The 22,536-nt window shown below is 56.4% G+C and overlaps 4 protein-coding genes across 4 annotated transcripts; 2 read left to right on the forward strand and 2 right to left on the reverse strand.

Moving 5' to 3' along the window:
- Positions 1–1,015: 1,015 nt before the first annotated feature.
- Positions 1,016–6,281, reverse strand: VTJ04DRAFT_9173 (uncharacterized protein; the record flags this gene model as incomplete). Its single annotated transcript, XM_069367691.1, has 3 exons — positions 1,016–1,179; positions 1,248–6,022; positions 6,100–6,281. The coding sequence occupies 3 exons, from the start codon at positions 6,279–6,281 to the stop codon at positions 1,016–1,018; spliced, it is 5,121 nt and encodes a 1,706-aa protein (XP_069215994.1).
- A 482-nt stretch (positions 6,282–6,763) lies between these two features.
- On the forward strand, positions 6,764–8,882 carry VTJ04DRAFT_9174 (uncharacterized protein; the record flags this gene model as incomplete). Its single annotated transcript, XM_069367692.1, has 2 exons — positions 6,764–7,930; positions 7,989–8,882. The coding sequence occupies 2 exons, from the start codon at positions 6,764–6,766 to the stop codon at positions 8,880–8,882; spliced, it is 2,061 nt and encodes a 686-aa protein (XP_069215995.1).
- Positions 8,883–9,729: 847 nt separating this feature from the next.
- On the forward strand, positions 9,730–12,864 carry VTJ04DRAFT_9175 (uncharacterized protein; the record flags this gene model as incomplete). The annotated part of the gene is made up of 2 exons (XM_069367693.1): positions 9,730–10,856; positions 10,914–12,864. 2 exons carry the CDS (start codon positions 9,730–9,732, stop codon positions 12,862–12,864), a joined length of 3,078 nt encoding a protein of 1,025 aa, XP_069215996.1.
- An 8,702-nt stretch (positions 12,865–21,566) lies between these two features.
- Positions 21,567–21,907, reverse strand: VTJ04DRAFT_9176 (uncharacterized protein; the record flags this gene model as incomplete). Its single annotated transcript, XM_069367694.1, has 2 exons — positions 21,567–21,695; positions 21,812–21,907. The coding sequence occupies 2 exons, from the start codon at positions 21,905–21,907 to the stop codon at positions 21,567–21,569; spliced, it is 225 nt and encodes a 74-aa protein (XP_069215997.1).
- Positions 21,908–22,536: the final 629 nt, after the last annotated feature.

Below are 22,536 nucleotides of genomic sequence, written 5' to 3' on the forward strand. Positions count from 1 at the left end.
GCCGGTGATGGCAGTGGTGGCAGCGGCGGCGGTGGTGGTGAAGCGTCTGCTTAAGAGGGTAGTAGTAGGAGATCTGGCTGTTCTGGATAACAAGACCGAGGAGGGTCGGATGGCGGGCATGTGATGACAGCAACCTGGCACGGGGCCCTCGGATGGAGTGATTGGCTTGGGGAGGTTTACCAGTACTCAGATTTCGAGGGAGGGAGAGCTGGTCTTTGTACCTTTCTCAGTCTCCTCTTGATATGTGGGCAACTTACACGCCTGGTAGGTAGGACATGTCAAGCGATGGCCTCCGTACAGCTAGGTACGTACATACGGAGAGGAGTTCCACTTAACCTCGGTCCCCAGGCCGGCACATCCAACCCGGACGCATCCTCCATCCCGGCCAAGTAACGGCGGCCAAAGATCCGGCCCCGCCAAAGCAGAAGTGGGAACACACGCCCTTGCAAAGACAAAAGACAAATTAACTAGACTTGACTTGACAACACGCATGTGCAGTGCTACTACGCTGGCCGACGTTTGAGCGAGCGAGCGAGGGAATGTTCCCTGTATCGCGACCATTTCCCAAACCCGCCAAACAATTCGTTATCTAGAATCGAGTCGGAATGTGTCACAACAGCTGCAAGGTCAAACGGCGAAGCCGAGGAAGTCCATCCACCCCCGTCCCCGTCCCCGGAATGAGAGCTGCTTGGGGTCAGGTACCTCCCGTCAGTGCGGGGTGCATGCATATGACCCGTTCAGGGGCGGGCTTGATCGACAGCAGACGCAGGGACAAGATGGGGTGGCTCGTCTCCTCACCAACCTCTCAGCAACATGTATGAACTGACGACGATGCAAAGACATCGTATTCAACAATATGTACAACCCCACCCTCATAGACCTAACAATCCAGTACACATGTCCATACCATACCGAACCAATGCAGTACATTACTCCCACATCACACTGTCCCCTTCTATCTTTAGACCTCGACCCTCCATTTGTTCGCCCCATCCAATGTGGCTGCCGCTCACTCCTAAAATGCGGCAGCCTTGTACTCGGTCGGCACGCGCGTGAGCACGTCGAACGAGCCTGTGCCCATCGTGCCCAGCTTGCCCACCACGAGCCGGCTTGACGGCGTGGCCAGGCTGTCCCAGTCGCCGTCGAGGACCGCGTCCTTGAGGAACCCGACTGTGGTTTCTGTAGAGCGCAGAAAAAGTCAACACCAGCTCCGCGCAAAGCAAATGAACAGCAAAACAGAAACTCACCGTAGCTCATTTTAGTGAACGGGCTCACATTGGTCGACAAGCCTATCCGATTGAACGGCGAGAAGCCGCCGCCCCTCGTCATGTAGTCGGCGATGAGGTTCAGGTGGCGCATGTCGACGGCGATGCCGTGGCCGTCGAAGACGCCCTTGAGCTCCAGGACAATGTTCTTGCGGCACGCCTCGACGCCGTACACCTCGAGCACCTGGGCAATGTCGTTGGTGGAGATGCGGTTGGGGTTGATGTAGTCGCCGTACTGCTGCATAGCGCGGAGGTTGGCGCCCTCGGTGTGGACCAGCTTCTCGCCGTCCTTGGGCTCGTACGTGGCCTTGCCGATGCCGTGGATCTGCTGGATGAGCGACTTGCGCACCGCCTCCTGCACCAGGCTGAGCATGAGGATCTTGGGAATGGACGCGTCGAACTCGAGCGTGAAGTCGACCCACTCGCCGCCGATCTCGTCGCACCGGAACCGCGCCACGTGCTCGTTCTTCTGCTTGATGCGCGCCTCCCGCGACCGTGACCGCTCCTCGCCCGTCTTATCGTCGATGTCCATCACGTCCTCGGGCTCCGGGCTGCCGCCGTACGCTTCGTCCACAAAGTCGAGCTTCTCCTCGCCCTCCTCCGCGTCGTCCGTCTCGCGCTGCAGCTGCCGCTGGATCTCGTCGTCCTCGTCATCGTTGGGGCCGTACGACACCGCCTCGGACCGGTTCGCGCGCCGCTTGGCGCTCGTCGCGTCCTCCTCGCCGTCGTCGTCATCATCGTCGTCCTCGCCACCGGCCGGCGCCTTGTCCGGATCGCCGCTCGCCATCTCCACCACGCCGACCTTGACGCCGATCTCGGGCGTCGCCGCGCTCTTGTGTTGGTTCTGCTTCTTCTTGATCTCTTTCTTGGCGAGCTTGCACAGCAGCGGGATGAACTTCTTCTCCACGGTGCCTAGCACGTCGGCGATGTCGATGGCGTACATCTTGATGTACTCCTCGGCCTCGAAGAAGCGCAGGCGGATCTCGAACGACTTGGCCAGGGCATACCCGACGCCGCGACCGACGCGCTCGCGCACCACAGCCTCCTTGGTGACGTGCGCCAGCGGGAGCATGCTGATGGACTTTGCGAACCGCTCGGCGTCGTCCTCCGAGAGCTCCTCGTTGACGACGAGCGTCATGCTCGGCGTCGAGATCTTGGCGCTGGCCGTCATGAGAATTTCGCGCAGACGCGGGATACCCAGTGTCACGTTCCTAGCCGAGTGACCTGCCAAATGGAATGTATTGAGTGTCATCTGCGTCGACGGTTCGCCGACCGACTGACCGGCGACGATACCCACGGCCTCGCCCGGCTCGACGAGCGACCGGATGTACTTGGCTGCCAGGATCTTCTCGGCCGTCTTGCGCGAGATCTGGCCCTTCTTGGTCTCGCCGCCCTTCTTGTCTTTGATCAGGCCATGCTTGTTGGTCTTGATGTAGTCCATCATGCGAGCATAGAACTTCTCGGACGTGGCGAAGGCGAAAGCCGTGGGATCAAGTTGCGCGTTGACGGGGTCAAGAGGATTGCGGGTGTTAGCCGACCGGATGGCGTTCTTCATGCGTTTCATGACCTCGTCCTTGTGCTCAAACAGCGCCTGCATCCCCGGCTCGTGGTACCGGACCTGCGGCAGCTGCGAGTCGAGGTTCTGCAGGACGAACTCGAAGTCGTTCAGGTACCGTTGCTTGGACACGTCGACACCGTCTTCGCCGTACAGGAATTGGACCACGCTGCCGTCCGAGTCGCGAACCGACGAGTCGTACGCGACCCGTAGACCCTCCATGCCTTTGATCAAGCACCTCTGCAGGTAGCCGGAACGGGATGTCTTGACGGCCGTGTCGATCAGACCCTCGCGACCGGCCATGTGATGGAAGTAGTACTCTTGAGGACGAATGCCCGTCAAGAAGCGCTGGACAATGTAGCCACCAGCCCGAACGTCAGTCTCGAACGGCCTGAAGCTAGGCAGCGTCTTGCCGCTGACCATGACGGGGACACGACGACCCTCGAGTGTTTGCTGACCAAGGTTGCAAGAGATGAGGTTGGCGTTGACAGGCGAACCCTTAGCACCGGAGAGGGTCATGGACTGCATGTGGTTCTTGGGGAACGGCTTCTCGAGACCCGCAGGCAGGCAGAGGGCCGTGATCTTGGACGACAATTTCGAGCACGCAGCGTTGGTGAGCAACTCGAGACCTTCCTGCTTCTTGTCATCGCGGAGCACTTCCTCGAGACGTTCCAGGAGCAGCGGATCGTCCTTGGCCGGATTCCGGTCACCGAGAGAGACGTATTTGGCAGCCACCTCGAGGCCGATGTGCGCTGCGGAGCGGATCACCTCCTTACGGTTCCTCTCGCCTTCTGGTGTCATCCGGAGGTCATCCATGCCGCAGGTGAAAGCCGTCATGTTAAGGTAGCGGGTCAGCAGGCGACCCATGCTGCTGAGGAGCTTTCCGGCGACCGACGGGCCGTAGATTTCGTGTACCGCATGGATGAAACCGCCATCACTCGGGCCGAGCTGCGACTTGTCAAGAATACCGCTGATGAACTCGCCATCGCGGAATTGGACCTGGCCTTCCTCCGAGTCCTCACCCCAGCTACGGCTCTTGAGCTTGGCTGATGAGTTCAACCACAAGTCGCCACAGTCGACAGGCCGAATGTTCTTGAGGATGGTCGTGATCACTTGCTTGCCCGTCCAGCGGGGTGCCGGTTTGATAACCGCAGGCGGTACGAGCTGGATCCTCTCCCCCGTAATGTGCCCGCTCTCTGGGCGGAGCGCGCTGTAGATGAGTTGCTGGTATGCGCCTTGGTCCAGGAAGGTGTCCTTGTTGCAGAGCTCGACGGCGATGGACAAGTGGTCCTGGATCAGACCACGGAGAGGATTTCCGGCCGTGCCCGAGATGTACTGGTGGTCTGTGTCAGCGAGCTGAAGAGCTTCCACACGCGCAATCTCGTTTTGCGGGAAGTGCATGTTCATCTCGTCACCGTCGAAATCGGCGTTGTACGTGTTGCAGTTGGCGTAGTGCATGCGGATCGTCTTCTCCCCGGGCAAGACGCGGACGCGATGGCCCATGATGGAGGGCTTGTGAAGGGTCGGCTGCCTGTTCATTAAGACGACGTCGCCGTTGGTCAGGTGCCGGTGGACCTTCTTATTCCGCGTGCCGTTGAGGTTGGTGCTAGATGGGGCAAGCAGCTGATTCGCAAGTGCGACACGGTCCTCGAGCGACTTGTTCCTCAGGTTGATGATCTGGCCGTTCTCGTTTTCGATGGCTGCGGCACCGGGCCATTTGTCCACACCATTGATGACGGCTTGCTGCATATCCTTGAAGTTGTGGCTCGTCACCGGCTCGGGATACGTAAGCTTGCGGGCGAAGACTGGAGGCACACCGATTTCGTTCGTCTCGATATTGGGGTCGGGAGAGATGACACTACGGGCAGCGAAATTGACTCGCTTGCCCATCATGTTCTTTCGGAACAAACCCTCCTTCTTCTCGAGCTTCTGCTTGATGCCCTCCTCGTTCCTCTTGGCGGCGGCGCCCTGAATCGGGTTCTTGTCGCGATCGATAAGCGAATTCACGCCGTCCTGCAGCTCCGTCCACGCCTGGTACAGCGAACTCATGTCTCTTGTTCTCCTGCCATCCGAACCGCTGTCTTTGCCCGCGCTGCTGAGCTCTCGAGAGATCTGGGCAACGTTGTTAGCAGCCCTCAGAATCATCTTGTAGAGGTTGTTCTGCTGGGCCTCGGATATTTGGTTGTCGCCCATGCGGGCTTCGGGGCGATAGCGGTTTGGCGGAACCAGGAGGGCGGTGATGAAGAACATATCGGCGGAGACGGGTTTGGCGTTCTTGGGCCGGGGCTTGGCATGGTAAAGGAGTTCCAGAATTTCCTGTTCCTTCTCGAACAACAACTCGAGACGTTTCTGCACCTCCATGGTGCTGAGGTACCGCTGCGCCGGCCTTGAGGGCTTGGTGGGATTTTTCCGCGACTTGGCTGGGGCATCCGTCATGACCACGTCGCCGTTCTCGTCAAGCTCCTCTCCTTCACCCTCGCTGCCGGTGCCCTCGGCCGACTCGGACGAATCGACATCTGCGACTCCCTCGTCGCGGTCAACACCCTCGTGCTTCTTGGCCTTCCGGGCCAAAGCGAGGGCATCGGCCCACTTCTTCCCGGCTTGGGCCATGGCGGCGCGCTCCTTTGTGCTGAGGTCGCGTTCGTAGATCTTGACCCAGCGGTCTTTACGGTAGACGGGGGAGATACCGCCGCAGCTCCGACACCGTTTCTCTTTGACCATGACGGCCAAGAACTCCTTGATGAGATGCCGCCTCATCTCAGCAGCTCCCTCGTGCTTGCCCTTGCGAATGTCGCCCATCGTGACCTTGGCCCTGTGTTCGCGCAGGACCTTGCGCACGTATGCCTCCCTGGCCCGCATAGCAGTGTCGTGCACCGTGTTGGTATCCTCCTGGGCTTCATCGTCTTCGTGTGTAGGGACGTCGGTCAACCTCAGGCGGCTGAGCTGGTCTCCCAGGTCGCTTGGAGTGAAGGACTCGATCATCTGCGCTTCGTGAATCAAGCCGTACTGGAGGAGGCGCAGCATGCAGGTGTACTTGTGGATCTCGTGGCGCGGCATGCGGAAATGGTGGCAGTAGACGCACTGGGCGCGGAGCAGCCGGTAGGCCTGGTCCATGAAGATGGGGTGGTAGACGGGCACCGGAAGCTCGATGTGGCCCGGATGGCCGGGGCACTGGGCCTGATTCAAGTTGCATGTTCGGCAGCTACGCAATCAATTGTCAGTCCAAGTCCCATTTCTCGACTATGGTCCTCCAAAACCTCGGCGCCAGGGGTGCCGTACAGAGAGTCTCCCCACGAACCGAGGGCAGGATCATAGAGACCCCCTGGGACAGGGTTCAGAAGACTGTCGAAGGTCGTCTCATTGTCGATGCGCTTGACCGAGATGGAACGGATCTCGTCGGCCGACAGAAAGGTAAACTCGACGCTCTCGATGGTCGAGGACACGGGCTGTGCGATATTCATGGCGGGCAACAAGACCAAGGGACAACCTGCCAATCTAGCATTCGCGTGTTATTGACCGACAGGTCCCCGAGGCCAATTGGTGCCGACTGTAGTTGTAGGGGGGGCTATGGGTCGAGTGTTGTCGGCGCAAACGGCATCTGATTTTCTTTGGCTCGGCGATTGGCGGGGAGTTTGGAGATGGGAGACTGCAAGCTCTGGACGAGAATATTTTTTGGCGGTAAGCCGTGGCAGAAACCCCACAGCCCAGACCCCTGCAACGGGACCCACAGTTGGAGTGCAGGTGGGGAACTGGGTTCCCCGAAAGGGCAAGTCTTGGCAATGTCTTCGAGCCCGTGACAGCGCGTCGGCTGGCGACATTTCGACACGCGAAAGTGGGAACTGAAGTCGCGATGCCCGGGCGGCACAGGCGCCAGTCACCACCAACCTGGAAACTCTAGGCTGCCACCACAGAACAGGACCAGAAAAATACGGCACCCCACAAAATGCCGCCGAGGGAGATCCTCGACTCCGAGGATGACGGCAGCATCCTCGGCGACGACGATGTCGGGCTAGACGAGATCAACCAGGGCGAGCCAGACGAAGTCGACGTGATCAAGACTATGCCCCGCGACAATCACGCGCCCCAAGGAACACCAGTCGAGGTTGGCGCGTCCCACAGCAACAGCATTGCCACGGGCTCGACAGATCCATCCTTCTTCCAGCACATCTACGACCAGCACCGGCTTCAGCAGCAAGCCCTTTCCCCGAGCTTCATCCCAGACACAGCACCCAACACCATCAGGCCCACGATCCAGACGGACGGAGCGGATGATCACTTCCCCCTCACATTCATCACCGATCCGGCTCCGCCAGCTGAAAGGCCAAGCAGCAGACGGAAATCCCGTAGCAAGGATGGTGTACAGGCCGAGGTGGTTGACCTCACAGACGTGACCACCCCAAGGAAGAGCTCCGACGAAACAGCAGCCATGGCACCCTCGTCGACCAAGTCGGCGAGGGCCGTCCGCACATATGGGAAGCGTAAGGCCACGGAACTTAGTCTCGAGCAAGAGGAGGCAGTGGTACAGCAGGCCCAAGACCAAGACACCCTCCCCGACACGTTGGACCCGTATGCATTCCCAGACTCTTCACAACCAACCCGCCGATCAGCAAAGAAAAAGCGTGTTGCACCGCCTGAAAATTCTGGCCACCAGACAACACAGGAGTTTAGCAGCAGTCCTGTGATGCTTGTGCCAACGGAGGAGACTCCACGGAGCGGAAACAGCCGGAAGAAGAGGAAATCGGCAGCGGAGGGCCCAGCCAGCAGTAACATCAGTGGCGTGAGTATGATTCACGCTGCTGATACTCCTGCCGTTGCGCCCGAACCAAGTTTGCCAGACACTCTCGCGCCATCGCTCTACATCGAGCCTAGCACACTCACGGCGAGCCAGAAGAGAGAATACCAAGTCATCAGCAGCCTGCCCTCGGAGTCAGCTCCGCCAGAGTCAGTGATGGACGGGCAGCCGGTTTCACTGGGGGACGTTGGTGGAAACGGTGTATGTCGATCGAGCGATGCCACAGTTGCCTACCCACCGCCGAGTCACATAGGTTCGTCCAGGGAAGTAGGACATGCGGTTCCCGATATGGGCGAGGTGCAAGAGATGGGGTACCAGGTTTGTGATTCCCATGTGTACCTGCTCTTGGCAGATTGGGCACTGACTCATACGGCAGTCTTCACCTGATGTTCTGATTGATATGTCAGCCTCGGTGAGCACTACGAAGTCGAAGAGGGCCACTTCAAAGCCAGTGTCATCTAGAGGTGCAGAACCAGCTGGCGAGGCCCCGTCTTCGACAAGAAGGACAAAGAAGAGGAAAGTCCTGCGCGAGGTGGATGATTCAGATGACGAGTTTCCGGAGATAACCAAGCTTCCTCTGAAAGCTACTCGCGGTGCAAATACGGCTCTCCAAGCGGACACGGCTATTGACGATGGCCATACCCCGATGGCCGAGGCCAACGCTCTCGAAGGAAATGAACTCCCGGAGGCACCAGCAGAACCTCCGAAAGCCCCTGCCAAAGGAAAGCGTGGAAGGAAGAAGAAGAAAGAACCTGCTGCATCAAGCGCAGAACAGCCTCCCGTCGTGCCCGAACCTGAGTCAACTGCCTTGCCGCCATCGGAACCACCCGCAAAAAAGAAACGCGGTCGTCCCCGGAAATCCGAGACTACCAGCAAGCCGGCAGAGGTAGCGGAGGCAGTGGAGCAGCCAGCACCTGCTGCTGAGGAGGAACACAACCAGGGCACAGAAAATCCCACGGAAGAGGTTCAAGAAGCGCCGGTTCAGCCCCTCACAGAGCTCGAGCACAACTCACAGCCTGAACCGGTTGTTCCCGACAAGGAGACTCCTGTTGGCAATGAAGAAGGCAACGACAAAGAGAACAGTGGCTCAGAAGCTCCCGCATCCAAGGACAAGGCGAATGACGAGCCCAAGGAAAAGAACAAGGAGAGTCCCAAGACTACAACCACATCGACCTTGGGCAAGACGATTGGGAAGGTTCAATACCGTGTGGGGTTGAGCAGGATGTCGAGGATTGCGCCGCTATTGAAGGTGATCAAGAAGCCGACATGAAGGTCAAGAAGTGGCAGGGTAATGTACTAGACGAAGCATTTGGCATTGCATGGCGTTCGGTGCCTGAGGATGTTAACGGTGGAGGGATGACGGAACGAAAGACATGGCTGGCATTGTTGTCTTGCGTATACCCTGGTTGCTTGGAGTTGGAAGGCTTTGTGCTTTTAGCGGTATTTCAATACCTGTTTCTCTGATTACATTATTTAAGTACACTTCGGGTTGTTGACATTGATGTTGGTCTCATCCTTGACAGACCAGAGACAAAAGGGTTGAAGCGGGTGATTGATGCCTTCAGGGTTGGCTCTGGGAAGCTTCCATGACACCTGACGACAACCTGGGGCCCCACAAAACCGTTGCCTCTAGTGGGTCCGGTCAAGATCAGGCGACCAATGAAACACCATCATCCCAGATTCCCCACAGGGGAGCGGGCCCGACAGGCAACAGTGCCGGTTCCTGTTCACGTTGACCCCAACCACGTCATCACAAGACCAAATCAAGGCCCAACAAACACTGCATCACTTGCAGAATGCAGCAGAAAGTCGACTTTCTCCACGCGTTTGTCTTTACAGGGCTTATTCCCCTTCGCCGTGACCAATGACTTGTTCAACTCCTGCCGTGGATATCTCGAGTCGGATCCTCGAGTCGGTGTCGCACACTGTTTGCCCGACCCTGGCCATGTCGTTGCCATAGCTCCCATAGTTTCCCATCGCCTACCTAACTTGGATCCAAGCGGTGTGCGCCTGTCTATCTGTTGACTCTTGTTGTGTCCACCATCACCACCACCACTGTCCTGACTTCAGGAATGCCTTGATCGCTTCTTGCCTCCTCTCTTCAGCAGCCAGCAACCATGGCCGCGCCTCATCATACCCTCCAACCTCCCTGCCGCCTTGCTCCCGTGGCCCCTCCGCCTCCCGTCAAGGGCCTGGAAGACATCCCTCCACTCCGCGCGCAGTTCTTCTACGCTTCCAACATCCCTATCGACGACCCTCGTGCCCCCGCGACCATAATCTCAAGCTCCGATGCCCGCAGTGGCAAGCTTCCGTTGCGGCCCTTCTCGGCCGCCGACAACCTCGCCCTCGAACGCGCCTGGCTGTCCCTCCCGTCTGACCGCGCCCGCCGAAACCATGAATATGCCCGCCGCCCTGACAGCCCCAGTCCGGCTGTGGAAAAGGAAGTGTCCGAGAAGTTGGCCACCATCATCGCTTCTCTGGTCGCCAAACACAAGGAGAAGCACGACCGCGTGGGCCCCGCGCCACCACCCGCGCCCGATGGGCCGACGACAACCATGAGGACGCCGCGCCAGACCGTGAGCGTGCCTGTCTGCTGCACCGAGCTCGAGGTCGACGTGTCTGCTGAGCTGAGGAGGGAGTTTTGCCCTTTGGCGCGCCGAAAACTGCCCCAGCTAGATCAGGATCGCGTCGTTGAGGCTGTCATGGCACAGCTGGCCCGGCTGAGGATGGAAGCCGAGACAGCAGCGAGGTCTGCCACGCCGTCTGAGTTGGCTGCATTAGGGACTTCGATACCCAACCGCGCCGTTGCCCAGTTGGCTACGAGCCTCGGGTCGCGCGCTCCGACTCCTCCTGTCGAGGTCTCACCCGTCGCCTCCAGCCTCCCCACAGAGAGATTCGGATCCGTCCCCGCGCGTCCGCCTCCTCTGGACGACGGTATTACCGGGAAGCCGTTCGTGCGCGTCGAGCCGACCACGCGGTCCAACCGCTCATCGGGAGCATGGTCAACGCCAGACGACAAAGACAGGACTCCCAGGTCTGTCTTGAGGGGTAGGGCTCGCGGCGACAGTCGAGCCTCTGCTCGGGGCCGGCCCACCCTGCAGGATAGGGCTGAGGACTCGGTTGAGGTGCCAGTTGGTGTCTCCAGATTGCACATGGTCTCCCTGCCTGTGCTGCAGATGAAGCCAATTTACTGGTCGCCTGTTGGTGACATCGCCCCGGTGCTACGCGCAACGTGGTTTTACAGGTATGTTTTCCCCATATGCGTCTGGCATCTGAGATGCGACTAACATGCTCTCATCAGGGACACCATGGTACCGGTTGAGCCAAGCGTCGCGAACCAGTTAGAAGCTGGGTATCGCGAGCTGCGACCCTGGACCGAGACATGGAGAGACGAGCTCAAATCGGCCCTCGACGTGGGCGCGCTCGGAGAGGAAAAGATATCCCATCGACTGTGGCCCGATGAAAACGACAAGAAGTACAAGACCAAGGATGGCCTACCACCCGAGCCTCTCCTTTCTTCGGATCCGCTCTGCGCTGCACGCTGCTTCCGAGGAGAGGCTGCCGCCGAAGGGTCCTTGGAGCTCGCTCAGTCGGAGCTAGACACGGCGCCGCCCCAACCCGAGAACAGGATCTACGCGAAAGCCCATGTCATTTACAAGGATGCCACGACAGCGTTCCTTCTCAAGCCCAGCCAGAAACCCTCGGCCTCCTATGGCCGGCGGCCCCTGGCAAAGATCATGAAGGGTGTCACTGTAGGGTTGCCCGTCGTCCGCGGCTTCGACCGGGCTGCGTGGGAGCGTATTCATGACAAACAAGCAGCAGCCCGCAACCTGATGGCGGCGGCCCAGGCGGCTCAAGCTTCCCTAGGAGAGCTCCTCCAGGCAGACGGACAGCCCAGTTGTCCGGGATGCCAGCTGGAGAAGGAGCGCAACCAGGTTACGGATCTGGTCCTCGTGGCTCACGGCATTGGACAGAAGCTGTCTGAACGTGTTGAGAGTTTCCATTTCACCCACGCCGTGAACGGGCTCCGGAGAGCTGTAAACATCGAGCTGGAGAACCCCGCCGTCAAGTCTGTGCTCCGGCCTGGTCAGAACGGCATCATGGTCCTCCCCGTCAACTGGCGACATCTGGTGAATTTTGAAGACGATGACTCCTGGAAAGGAGACAACGATGAAGAGGCCAAGGCAGCCTATGCGCCCGACGGCTTCACTCTCAAGGACATTGAGCCGCCCACCATTCCGGCGGTCCGGGGCATCATCTCGGACGTCATGTTCGACATACCCTTTTACATGTCCCACCTCAAACCCAAGATGATCGCGGCCTTCGTCAGCGAAGCGAACCGCGTCTACCGGCTCTGGTGCCGAAACAACCCGGGATTCGCCGAGCATGGTCGCGTCCACATAATCGCACACTCCCTCGGCAGCGCCATGGCCATCGAGGTGCTTTCGAAGCAGCCCACCCGGGTGCCGCGGCCTCTAGATTTATCTGGGACCGTGCCCGACGCGCGCTTCTTCGAGTTCGACGTGACCAATCTGTTCCTGCTCGGCAGTCCGGCAGGGTTCTTCCTGCTGCTCGAGCGCGGGGGGCTGGTCCCTCGCCGCGGCCGCCTCAAGCCAGGCGCCGACGCGGCCGACACGGTCGCTAAGGACGTGGTCGGCGACGTCGGCATGTTTGGCTGCCTCGCCGTTGATAACATCTACAACATCCTCGCCAAGGAAGACCCCATCGCCTACCTCCTCAACGGCACCATCGACCCCGTCTACGCCGCCAGCTTGCGCACCGCCTTCGTCCCAAGCAGCAGCACCTCCTTTTTGCAGTCGTTCGGGAATGCAATGCGCGGGTGGTCCGGCTCCGGCTCCGCCGGGAGGTCCGGTGCCACCGCCGCCTCAGCGTCTACCGACGACGATCACGACGCCTCGGACCTCTACCAGCCGCCGCCCGACAGGAAGCCACTGGCTCGCCTGCCGTCGCAGCTGGAGCTCGAGGTGCACGACTTCACGCGCGAGGAGATTGCCGAGAAGAAGGCGTTCCTGCTCAACGACAACGGGCAGATTGACTATTATCTGCGTTCTGGCGGCGGTCCGCTCGAGATTCAGTACCTTAACATGCTCAGCGCACATACGAGTTATTGGTACAACCAGGACCTGGTGCGCATGCTGTGCGTGGAGATTGGGCGCGTGCCAGGGAGGAGGCATACGTTGCCGAGCATGAGGGCGGTGAAGAAGGGGAAGGGGAGGTTTGTGGAGGTTTGATTGCGCCCTTTTTTTTTCTTTACTGCTTTCGGAAGGGGTGGTTTGTATTTTGTCTGTTTGGTTTGTTTTTAGCTGTTTGGGTGCGCTCTGTAGGCCGCGGGGTTGGGTTATTTGGGAAGAGGAATGGTTTGGCTTGAGTAAGACGGCGTTTGGCATACCTGGGCGTTGTGGACTTGGTTCAGATTGGAACTTACTACTCCTAGAGTGTTTTCTGGTTGTATTGGATACAGGATGGAGCATACGGAGCATTCAGAGTGTAGATTCACCGGTATGGAACTGGACTGCCAAAGGTGGCGTTGATGCTGGTATGCATGTCTCTGGCGTTGGAGCTATCTGAATAATCTACGCCCTATCAGCCACTGGGGAGTTAGATGAAGTGGTTTCCGTAGGGATGTTTTATTTAAGACAGCTGTTTTCGTGAGGATGTCATGCAGTCTACCTAGGTCGTCGCCGTGACATGTCATTCTGTCTCTCGGTACGCAGGTTTGACAAACTGACAAAATTGCCATCGATCAACGTTCCGCGGCCATGATCTCTGCCTCCGTTCTTGGAACTGCCCGGTTAACGGACGTCAAAGAAAGACATGTACATACAGAAAGCAAATACAATGGTTACTGCAGACACAGGTACAGTCACCGAAGGCCCAGACAGCCGGGATGTGACCATGACCTACTGTGACGTGACTGCGACAGTGATACCATTAGTTCGTGGAATTATGAGCGGGCCACGATGGTGGTGACTGTAACCGTGACCGTCTGCAACCGTGTTGCTGCTACTACTGCTGCTCACAACCAAACCCTGGATGTCGGGTCTGGGGATCCGGCGCGTCGTGCACTGGGCTCCCTGCCGGGATTCTGCGCTGGGCTGGAACCGTCGGGTTGGGATGGCAGTGTGGTGTTTGTTGGTATTTCTGCTGTATGTACATACATACCCCGTACTCCGTATGGTGAGGACATTTATGGTGGACTGTTGCGGTGGTTTGGTGGATGAGGCTGGGACTTAGGTATGTACTTCGTATCGCGTCTCCCGTCGTTTTCTCTCACCTCTCCATGTCCGGTCGTTTGTCATCTCAACTCCTCAAACCTCCCGTGTGAAGTGAAGTGGGTAGTTCGATCTGAGGAATGGAACTGATTTCGGTTGATGCTGACAGGATTCTTTGTCTCTTTCCGACCAGCACCTGGGTAGCCAGGACGAGGACCCGTTCAGGCCAGGGTCCGGGGGTGGTTGTTGTTGGGTTGTAGGTATGGACGGGACGGGATGCAATGCCATGCCATGCGCGCATTATCGTGGTGATCACACCACACAAGCAAGGATCTCATCCTGGGCATCCTGGGGATTGTCAATACCTCGTGGGGGAGGGAAGAGGTAAGGTAGCAGCCATTATTTCCGCCAGTTTACCACTGACACTCAGCGCTTTGCGCGTTAAACTGGCGGAAGCGTTGCGGTAGCAGTAGCAGGGCGTTTGTCCAAGACCCCATGTCAATGCTGGTCGCGTGAAATACAACATCGATTACCGTGCGTAGAGCTTGAATGTAGTCTATCTGAAACGTCTACCTGTCCATGCATGCATGTCATGCGTTAGGCGCAATTCCGGTAACCCCCAACCCCCCTTGGCCGGTGCGTAACGGGTGATGGAACCGCGCGGATGGAAGGATAGGTGGAGGTAGGTAGTGGTGGATGTTGGGGAGGCATGGTTGCAGTGCAGCGGAGGTAATTTGCTTGTTGGTTGTTGTCGCGGGTGGTTTAGGGGTTGTCGTAGGTACCGTAGCCCTTAGCCTACTCAGTGTTTACTTTCCCGTCCCGGCATTCTCCGTCCTCTCTCTCTCTCATACCACTGTGATAGCTTCCGTTGATCCTAGCGAGGATCTCTCGTGTCGTCCCGAAGGCCCTTTGTTCGGTACCTATTTGCTCTTTCGGTCCCGGAGGTTTTCCGGGGTGCTTCCGGCTACTTACTACTACGATATCCTCTGTGATTCTGTGATCTCTACGGGATGTTCCGTTCCTGCGGATATGCCGTTGCATGGGTCGTGCTTCCAGATCGCAACGGCGGAGATGAACAGAATCCTACAGGGTTGTAGGTGAGGACCTTGATGGTTTGGGGGTACACTGAGAGAGTCGCTTGTCTCTCGGGATAACAAAGGCATCTGGAACCGTGCGGGAGTCGGGGATTTGTTGGGGAGATCTCATCAGGGGGTTGTTCACTTCTTTCTGTTTCCCCAATATCAGCAGAGCGATTGTCATGGCTTGAGGAACATCATGATATCCTCTCTTCCAGGAACCTCTCCGCTTACCTAACATCTTAATTTCACTTCAATTCACACAAGCCCACATCGTCATGCATGGTAAAAGCGTCCCCAAAGCAATCCGTGGAAGAAGCAGGAACGGAGACGGCAGAAGAAACCCAACCCTGGATCTCGATGCTCTCGCCACTCCCGATATGCATCTTGAATCCTTCTCATTTACCCTGCAGCTTCAATATCGGCAAAGAAGAGCTGAAGGGAATCGGCACAGCGAAACCACGCTGATGGTGCTACCAAACCATGGGAAACGCCATCTTAACAACTACCATGCCGAACTGCCGTTAAGGGACTTGGATATTGTTGGCCTCTTTCGTCCCGCATGCTAGGTTTGCGATCGTATCACCAGCTCAACACTTTCGCGTTTGGGTTCCCCAATGCGGAAGTTCTCGATGACCTTGAAGGGGTTGCCAGAGGATCCAGCCCCTGACAGAGGTAGGTAGGCAGCAATGGTCATCTAGCACTAGATCCTTCGTCATCTGTTTTTTGAAGGGGCTTCCCTGTGACGAGCCCAATCTCAGGTACCTGACTCATCCCTTTATGCCTCCCTGTTTAGAATGTCGAGGGGGCAATTCGTTCCATACCTGTGATGAAGCAGAGAGATACCAATGATAAGCCCAAAGATCGTTTTACCGCTCAGACATGCAACGAAAACAAGAATAGCAGAAGAGCGTTTTACTTGCGACTTTAGCGATGAGCTGAGCTTGAAGAGGTCATGCTTTGTAAGCTTGCCGCGTCATCAAGGAGATTAGGTCTTGTGAAGGGCGAATGCTATCTGCGATGGACAAGGCCACCATACCTCGCGCGTACTACACTTGAAGACAACTGTCAGCTATACCGGATACCAAAATCCAAAACGCCACGTGTGTGGCGTCCCTCACGCAAGCTGCTCCGAGCAGTTGGAGTGGAGAGGTTAAGCGGCAAGATCCGATTTGACAGGATGGCCCGCGTTTGTCACATCAATGAGCAGGACATGCTCACGCAGAAGCCGGGATGGGACTAGAAAATGAAAAGCAAAGCTGGTGATTACCTATGGTATGAACCAGGACCCCAGAACCACAGGTAGGTCAGGCACTGTGGTATCATAGGCTTCTCTTGCTCCGGAAGATGCCACCTCCAAACGCTCTGCGTGATGTGTGCACTGTGATGAGCCGCGCGGCCTACGGAATATTCCGTATGTACGAGCAACGGGCGATATTCTCCGTGCCATGGCACGGCTCGATGTCGTTGCATATTGGCATACACTTTCCTCATTCGTAGTAGCAGACAACGTGAAGGGGGTGAAACCAGCGTATAATACGTGCGCATAGAAGTAGTACCTACAACAGTAAGCGAATGGGACGCCTGCGGAAATTTTCCGCATATCATCAATACTATCTGAGATCCAGCCACCCAAGCCCAATGTTCAGGTACCACAGTAGTATAGGGACGGGACAAAGCGCATCGACAATGTTTGACGGGTGTTGGCGGGTTCAAGACGGGACGGATGTGACCCAGTACAGTCGAGAAGACAGACAGCGCGACAAGCGGCTATGTAGCGAACCAGAACACGGGAAGAAATATTGGCGGGATATCGCAGGGTTACTTCGCAGCACTATGGCCTTGCAAAAAGGGGCTGTATAGTGCGGTTGGCTCCTGGGTAGGATCTCACCCCGTGGGGGACTGCGAACCCGGTCAACCGGATCATTTCTTTGCTACTACATTATGCCCCTGAGCTTGCTCGGTTTCGTGCAGTTAATCACTTCACCGAAGCAGCCAGATATTTCACCGGTTTCCTCAATACTGGGTCTGGGCTTTTCCCAGGCTCCGTTTTGCAGAGGACCTGGATAGGCAATTTGGAGTCCTTTGTCAACGACAACATTGGACCAGGTTGCACGGAAACGGCACACAGCTGATGGATCATCATACCGGACATGGGAGAGACTAGGGTGGCGTCCGTCGGACCCAACCCAGCCAGGTTCTAGAAGACGGAATGAAAACGTGGAACATGAACCAGACAAACAACTTGATAACTCGGGCTTTAGGCCCAAACTCGCGCGATTCGAGAACACAATCGCCGACCCGCCGTTAGCAGGGTTCCGGACGGTCCGACTTCCCCTGTTCGCCGACTCGGAGACAACGGAGCCAAAACCCGAGCTGTAGTTCCGTAAACTCCGTCCCCCAACGAAGTCAGTAAAACCAAACCAGTCACAGCCACAGTAACATTGGATTTAGTAGTAAGTAAGGTATGTACTCTTACAGAAAGCCGTAGTATTGGTAATCAGGTTCATCTTCCTTGACACGGCGAACTGCGCTGACAACGCTGTTCATGGACGGTTCTCACTCCCTTGAAATGCATCAAGACTCTGCATGTAATAGGAGAATTGGCCAGTCTAACAGACAATAATCCCCTATGGACACAGTAATTCCGCATGTAACTCAACATCTCACCTCAAAGCGAGAAAAGGGAGACAGAACACCGCCAACGTAAGCGCGGCTAACGACCCACCACACCAAGAATTAAGCGCGTAAGCGCGCATGGCCCCAATGAAGTGGCCGCTCACGGCAAAGGCCGATCGCGGGCGCAGCGCCTCATCGTGGGATCTCGGAAGTCGACTGCCGCGCGGCGCAGCCGCAGCCGCAGCCGCAGCGCTCCACTGGCGCGGTCGCTGGGGTTGCAGGACATGCTGACGTTAAAGCCATCGAACAGATGGAGTGACGTTAAAGTCAAATATTGACGTTCAAGATACTAATGCGAAGATTGGTTCTGTGTAATTCAAGAGTTAGTACACCGTACACTAGATGGTGAAGAGAACTGTTTGCATTTTTCCTCCTGATTGAGCGACCCCATGAGGTGAGGCCTGGCCGTGGCGTTCACCTCATGGCATCCCAGCACGAAGGGATTCGGTCCCCTGTCTGGCCCAGCGAGCTTGTCACAAACCGCACACTCCCCCCTTCCCTCCCTCCTCCACGGAATGCATCCCGAATCTCCGGCGAGAGGAATCTCCAAAGCCAAGAAAAAGAAAGGATATTCTCCGTCTCACCCCATCGCCGACCCTGTCGCTCACTCACACCATGGTACGGATCGTCGGCCATGTCACGCTCTTCACCGAAGTAGGTAGGTGACGTTGAACAGATTTCATCATATTCACACCGAAAGGATTTGATGGTTAGATTGGCTTGTTGGGAGTTGATTTTAACTTTTTTGACCAACATCGGATGAGACATGAAGCTGCTTCTGTTTTTCTACACATGGAACGGTACGATATAGCTGGGTTTCCCTGTCTCCAAGTTTCGGCCAATAAGTGGTGTTCAGGGTGTCAGTCTTGAAGAGATCAAACGGGGATGCCCGTGGTTGTAGGTATGATCAAAGCATCGTGGCCTGGCAACGGCGGGCGCTCGGCGATTTCAAATCTGATCGGCATTATCCTTGGCTATAACATGGGAGAAGTTAAGAGGTGTCAGTGCTGTCGGATGTCCGGCAAGGTAAGGATGTGGTGATGTCTTGGTGGTGGTGCGACTGTAAAACACCACGGAACAAACCACCTGTCGAGTGAACGTCTTTCTTTTGCTCCATCTTTGGAATCGGAGGCGTGCGTTGACGAATTAAATGACTACCGATCTTTGATGAATCCTCCGTATGTATGTGTCTGCTCGTGTCCAGCATGGGATGTAACTCCATGGGAACCCACAGAAAGCAAGACCCAAGTAACGTTTAATTGATGCATGCGCACATGTAGCTGCATGCAAGACAGGCGACTTCTAGTGATAATGTAGTCCCGAGGGGCTGGACCCGAGTCCGGCATGTCGGAAAGTATACGGAGTACGGCCTTCTGTCATAGGTAGCTCCGTTACGAGCAACGCAGAGAGTCTGAAGCTACCCTCATACTCTCTCTCGCATACAGCGCAATCTCCATGGCCAAACCCCCAAGACTCCGCGTATGCATGGATGTACATACATTCATACCACCCCAGAGAAGCTTTGGCCGGACTAAGGTCCCTGCCGGAGCCATTCCCCCCACAAGCCACGCGACACCGGGACGGAGAGATACTACGACGGCATTCGAGGATCAGGAAGACGATCGGCGACGCCGTTAGTTAATCCTCCTTCTTCCACACAATTAACGGTCCCGTATCGTAGTATCAACAGCAATCGAATCATCAGGGCACTAGTCACGTACTCCATACAACCTGCTATCTCGAGTGTTTGGAACATCGACGTTGAGAGCGAAGCACCCACTACTCTATGCAAGACTGTGGCGTCTCAGTCGCTTTGTTTCCACGTGTCAACGAGTATCTCTCCTTCTCCCCACACTACTCCGTCCGTAGTACATATTTACGGCAGGTAGGCCGGGTCGGCAGAGGCCAGGCGAGCGGCACAGCAAGAAAACCTGGGGTGATGGGGGAGTTTTGCGCCGCAATCTTCCGGGCTCATTTATTACCTAGTAGACAAACACACAAGATGCGCGTGCGACCTGGCGTCGTGGAATCATTTGTATGAAGTGGTTGGGGTTGATTAACTGCCGAACTGATCAGATGACAGTGTTTCATACCTACCTAGGGAGGTGAGTAGGCAGGTAGATGGCCCAGCTCATCAAGGACAATGGGAAGCGAGAAAAGAAAGACACTGGATCTAGGTCCTCCGTGTTGACTTGTCCGTGACTCTGAACCGTCGTATGGAGGATGCAGGACCCGGAGAGGACAACGACAACCTCGAGATAGTAAGGTGTTGGCTATCCACAGGATAGCAGGATGCTCACTTCCTAGGATACAGCAAGCTAGAAACGCAAGAAACTCCTTGGTGCGCTTCTAGTTGGCTTACGTATGCTGCCTCCCCTTGTGACCCTGGGTGTAAGTCAAATCGATACCTAAGGTTACAGGCGAGATCCTTCAAGAACGCTACGGATATTCAGAACCATACTTGTAAGTGCAGATAGATGTCCGTGTAAGTGGCACAAGTGGCGAAAGATTGAGCCATGTCTTGGTTCACAGTCACTGTCCCAAACCCATGACCTGACAGATGTCCTCGGACGAGAGGAACACCCGATGTAGATATGGTTGAGACTGCATCCCTACGTAAACAGAAACCCTACTTGAGCAAGCCTCGTGTCAAAGATATTACAAGAACGTGACAAAGGGTTCATTTGACTTGTCCATGGTCGTCGTCGTCATTATCACACACGTGGAACCCGTCAATGAGGCACACCACGATGGTTCAAGCCAATAGCTCTCATGCCGGGACACCTTGATACTCTCAACTCGCAGGGTTCCAAAGTCTCTTTCTTGCACAAAACGCATCTGCTTTGGCCCCCAACGACCATCCCGACGAGGTGTGGAGGTGTCAAAACCCATCTGCTTCCGTCGCCAAGACACCGAGACGGGCACAACAAAAGGTTGCAAGTCGCCGATTCGACAGGCGACGGTGTGCAGAAACAAGTATGCGGGGAGGCGAGGCGTGGAAAACATTCTGGATGGAGGAGGATCTGAGATGAGGTTGTAGTGCTGGATGCGGAGAGGGTTGCACGGCGTCGAGGTTTCGGCTGTACTGTTGGACAGCACAGAGGATGATCTTTATTCCTCAAGGCGTAGCAGAGGTCTCCAGTAAGAACCCGATCTTTGATCCGATCTTAAGGTAAAGTATGGGCGATGCATCTCGGGGGCTAAAGGACAGAAAGTGACTGCAACACAACATACTTCAGTCTGTCGTATCTTTACAACCTTTTTGCACAGAGATGAGGTTGAGCATCGGACCTCGTAGCTTCGAGTCATGGGAACATCAATGTGGCACTAGAATCAGAATCAAGGTAGAAAGTCATAAAAGGCCAAGACATGTTGACTGGTGGAATGGCTTCCGTTTGCCAAAACGAGACAGAGAAATACCAGGACACAACTGGAAGATGGGTGTTAAGCCACCATTCAGGAGCTTCTTTGACAACGGCGATGCTATCATGACCCGGACGGACATGATGGTGACGCCCCCGATGTCTCTCCCACCTCCGCCGGCTAGATACACCGAGATGAATCTGCTTTCGTCTCTTGATGGATGCTCTTTGGTATTGGCTTGCTGTCAACTGCAGTTAGCAACCAACAAGTCTCACCCCCCTCCCACAGAGCTCCGATAACGTGGACTAACAGTCAAGTGAAGAAGTTAGTGTACTACTGCCCCTAAGATTTTAGTGCAGCTTGTTAGTTAACCCCCCGTTGTCGCTGTTCGGCTTTACTTGACCCATGACAATCCGACGATCTTCAACCTTAGGCATCACAAGAACCACCTACAAACGTCTTGGTGCGACAAGCCACCGCACCCAAACCAGCGCCAAATCCGCATCAAGTCCTTCCAGAATCGTTCTCCCCCGGTGCCCGAAACAGCGAAGCTTCAAAGCTCAGCATAGACATCACCTTTGCAACTAACACCCCATTTCGTCGCTACCGCCGGATGGCGTTCTTGTCTTCGGGCCGTTTCGCATTGTCTTGCTGTCTTGGTCTGGACCGGCCGGCCGCTGCTGCCGGGGCAAGTGTTCGAATCCGCCCACCGGGAGAGCGGTCCTGGCCTAACTAGCGTAGGTCAGGTAGGCGGGAGACCCTCCCATCCGGTCCCCGGAGCCGGCATCCGCTGCTGGCTCGCCTGCGCTAGGCTGCGATTTAGCACCGGTAGCAGGGTTGCATCCCACCTGCTTTAGCGTCAAATCACCCGCGCTTTCGGGCGACGGGGGAGCTGGTGATTGGGCGGCTATCACAACGGCAGTGAGGAGAGACGCCGGTGACATGGTCGGGTGCTCCAGGGTCTCTCGCGTTGGCGCGCTCTGGCGCTGCTCGCGCGATCGCGACAAAGAGGAGGGCCATCCACCATTTGTGTTGACCTCGGTGTGTAGGAGTTAGTACTAACGAACAATGATTTCTTGCGCACGCCCAGGTGATGACAAAAAGAGACGCAGGAGGACGGCGATGGGGGGTTGAGACGGTCTGCAAATCGTTTTGCTTGAGAAATGGCCCAAGGACAAGGGGTCAAAACGTCCACCTTCTCTTTTGATAGTGGACTGGACAGCATCACGAACCACACATCTTCAACAAACCAGGCCTTGAAACAGCACGTTTGCAGCCCTGTAGAAATTGTAGCGCAGGTGGCTGCATTTTCATCGGCCCGCCAGAAACCACCAAACCCATTTACACTCTGACGAGCTAGGCCTCCCTTTACTTGATGCTGCTCATATCACGCTAGCGCAGAATTCGCTCTGGTATAGCGGACTGAAGATTGGACGCGATGCGAAGCGGGAACCAGAGTTTGACGGGAGAAGGTCCGGACTGGACGCCTCGTCGTCTTGGCTGACGCAGCGTCTGCGTCAAAACCGACAACGGTTGGAGTACCTTAGGTGGGTAGCAAGTAGGAAGCCAAACC

Source organism: Mycothermus thermophilus (assembly GCF_041956435.1).
Source record: "Mycothermus thermophilus strain CBS 625.91 unplaced genomic scaffold VTJ04scaffold_6, whole genome shotgun sequence".
Lineage (NCBI taxonomy): Eukaryota > Fungi > Ascomycota > Sordariomycetes > Sordariales > Chaetomiaceae > Mycothermus > Mycothermus thermophilus.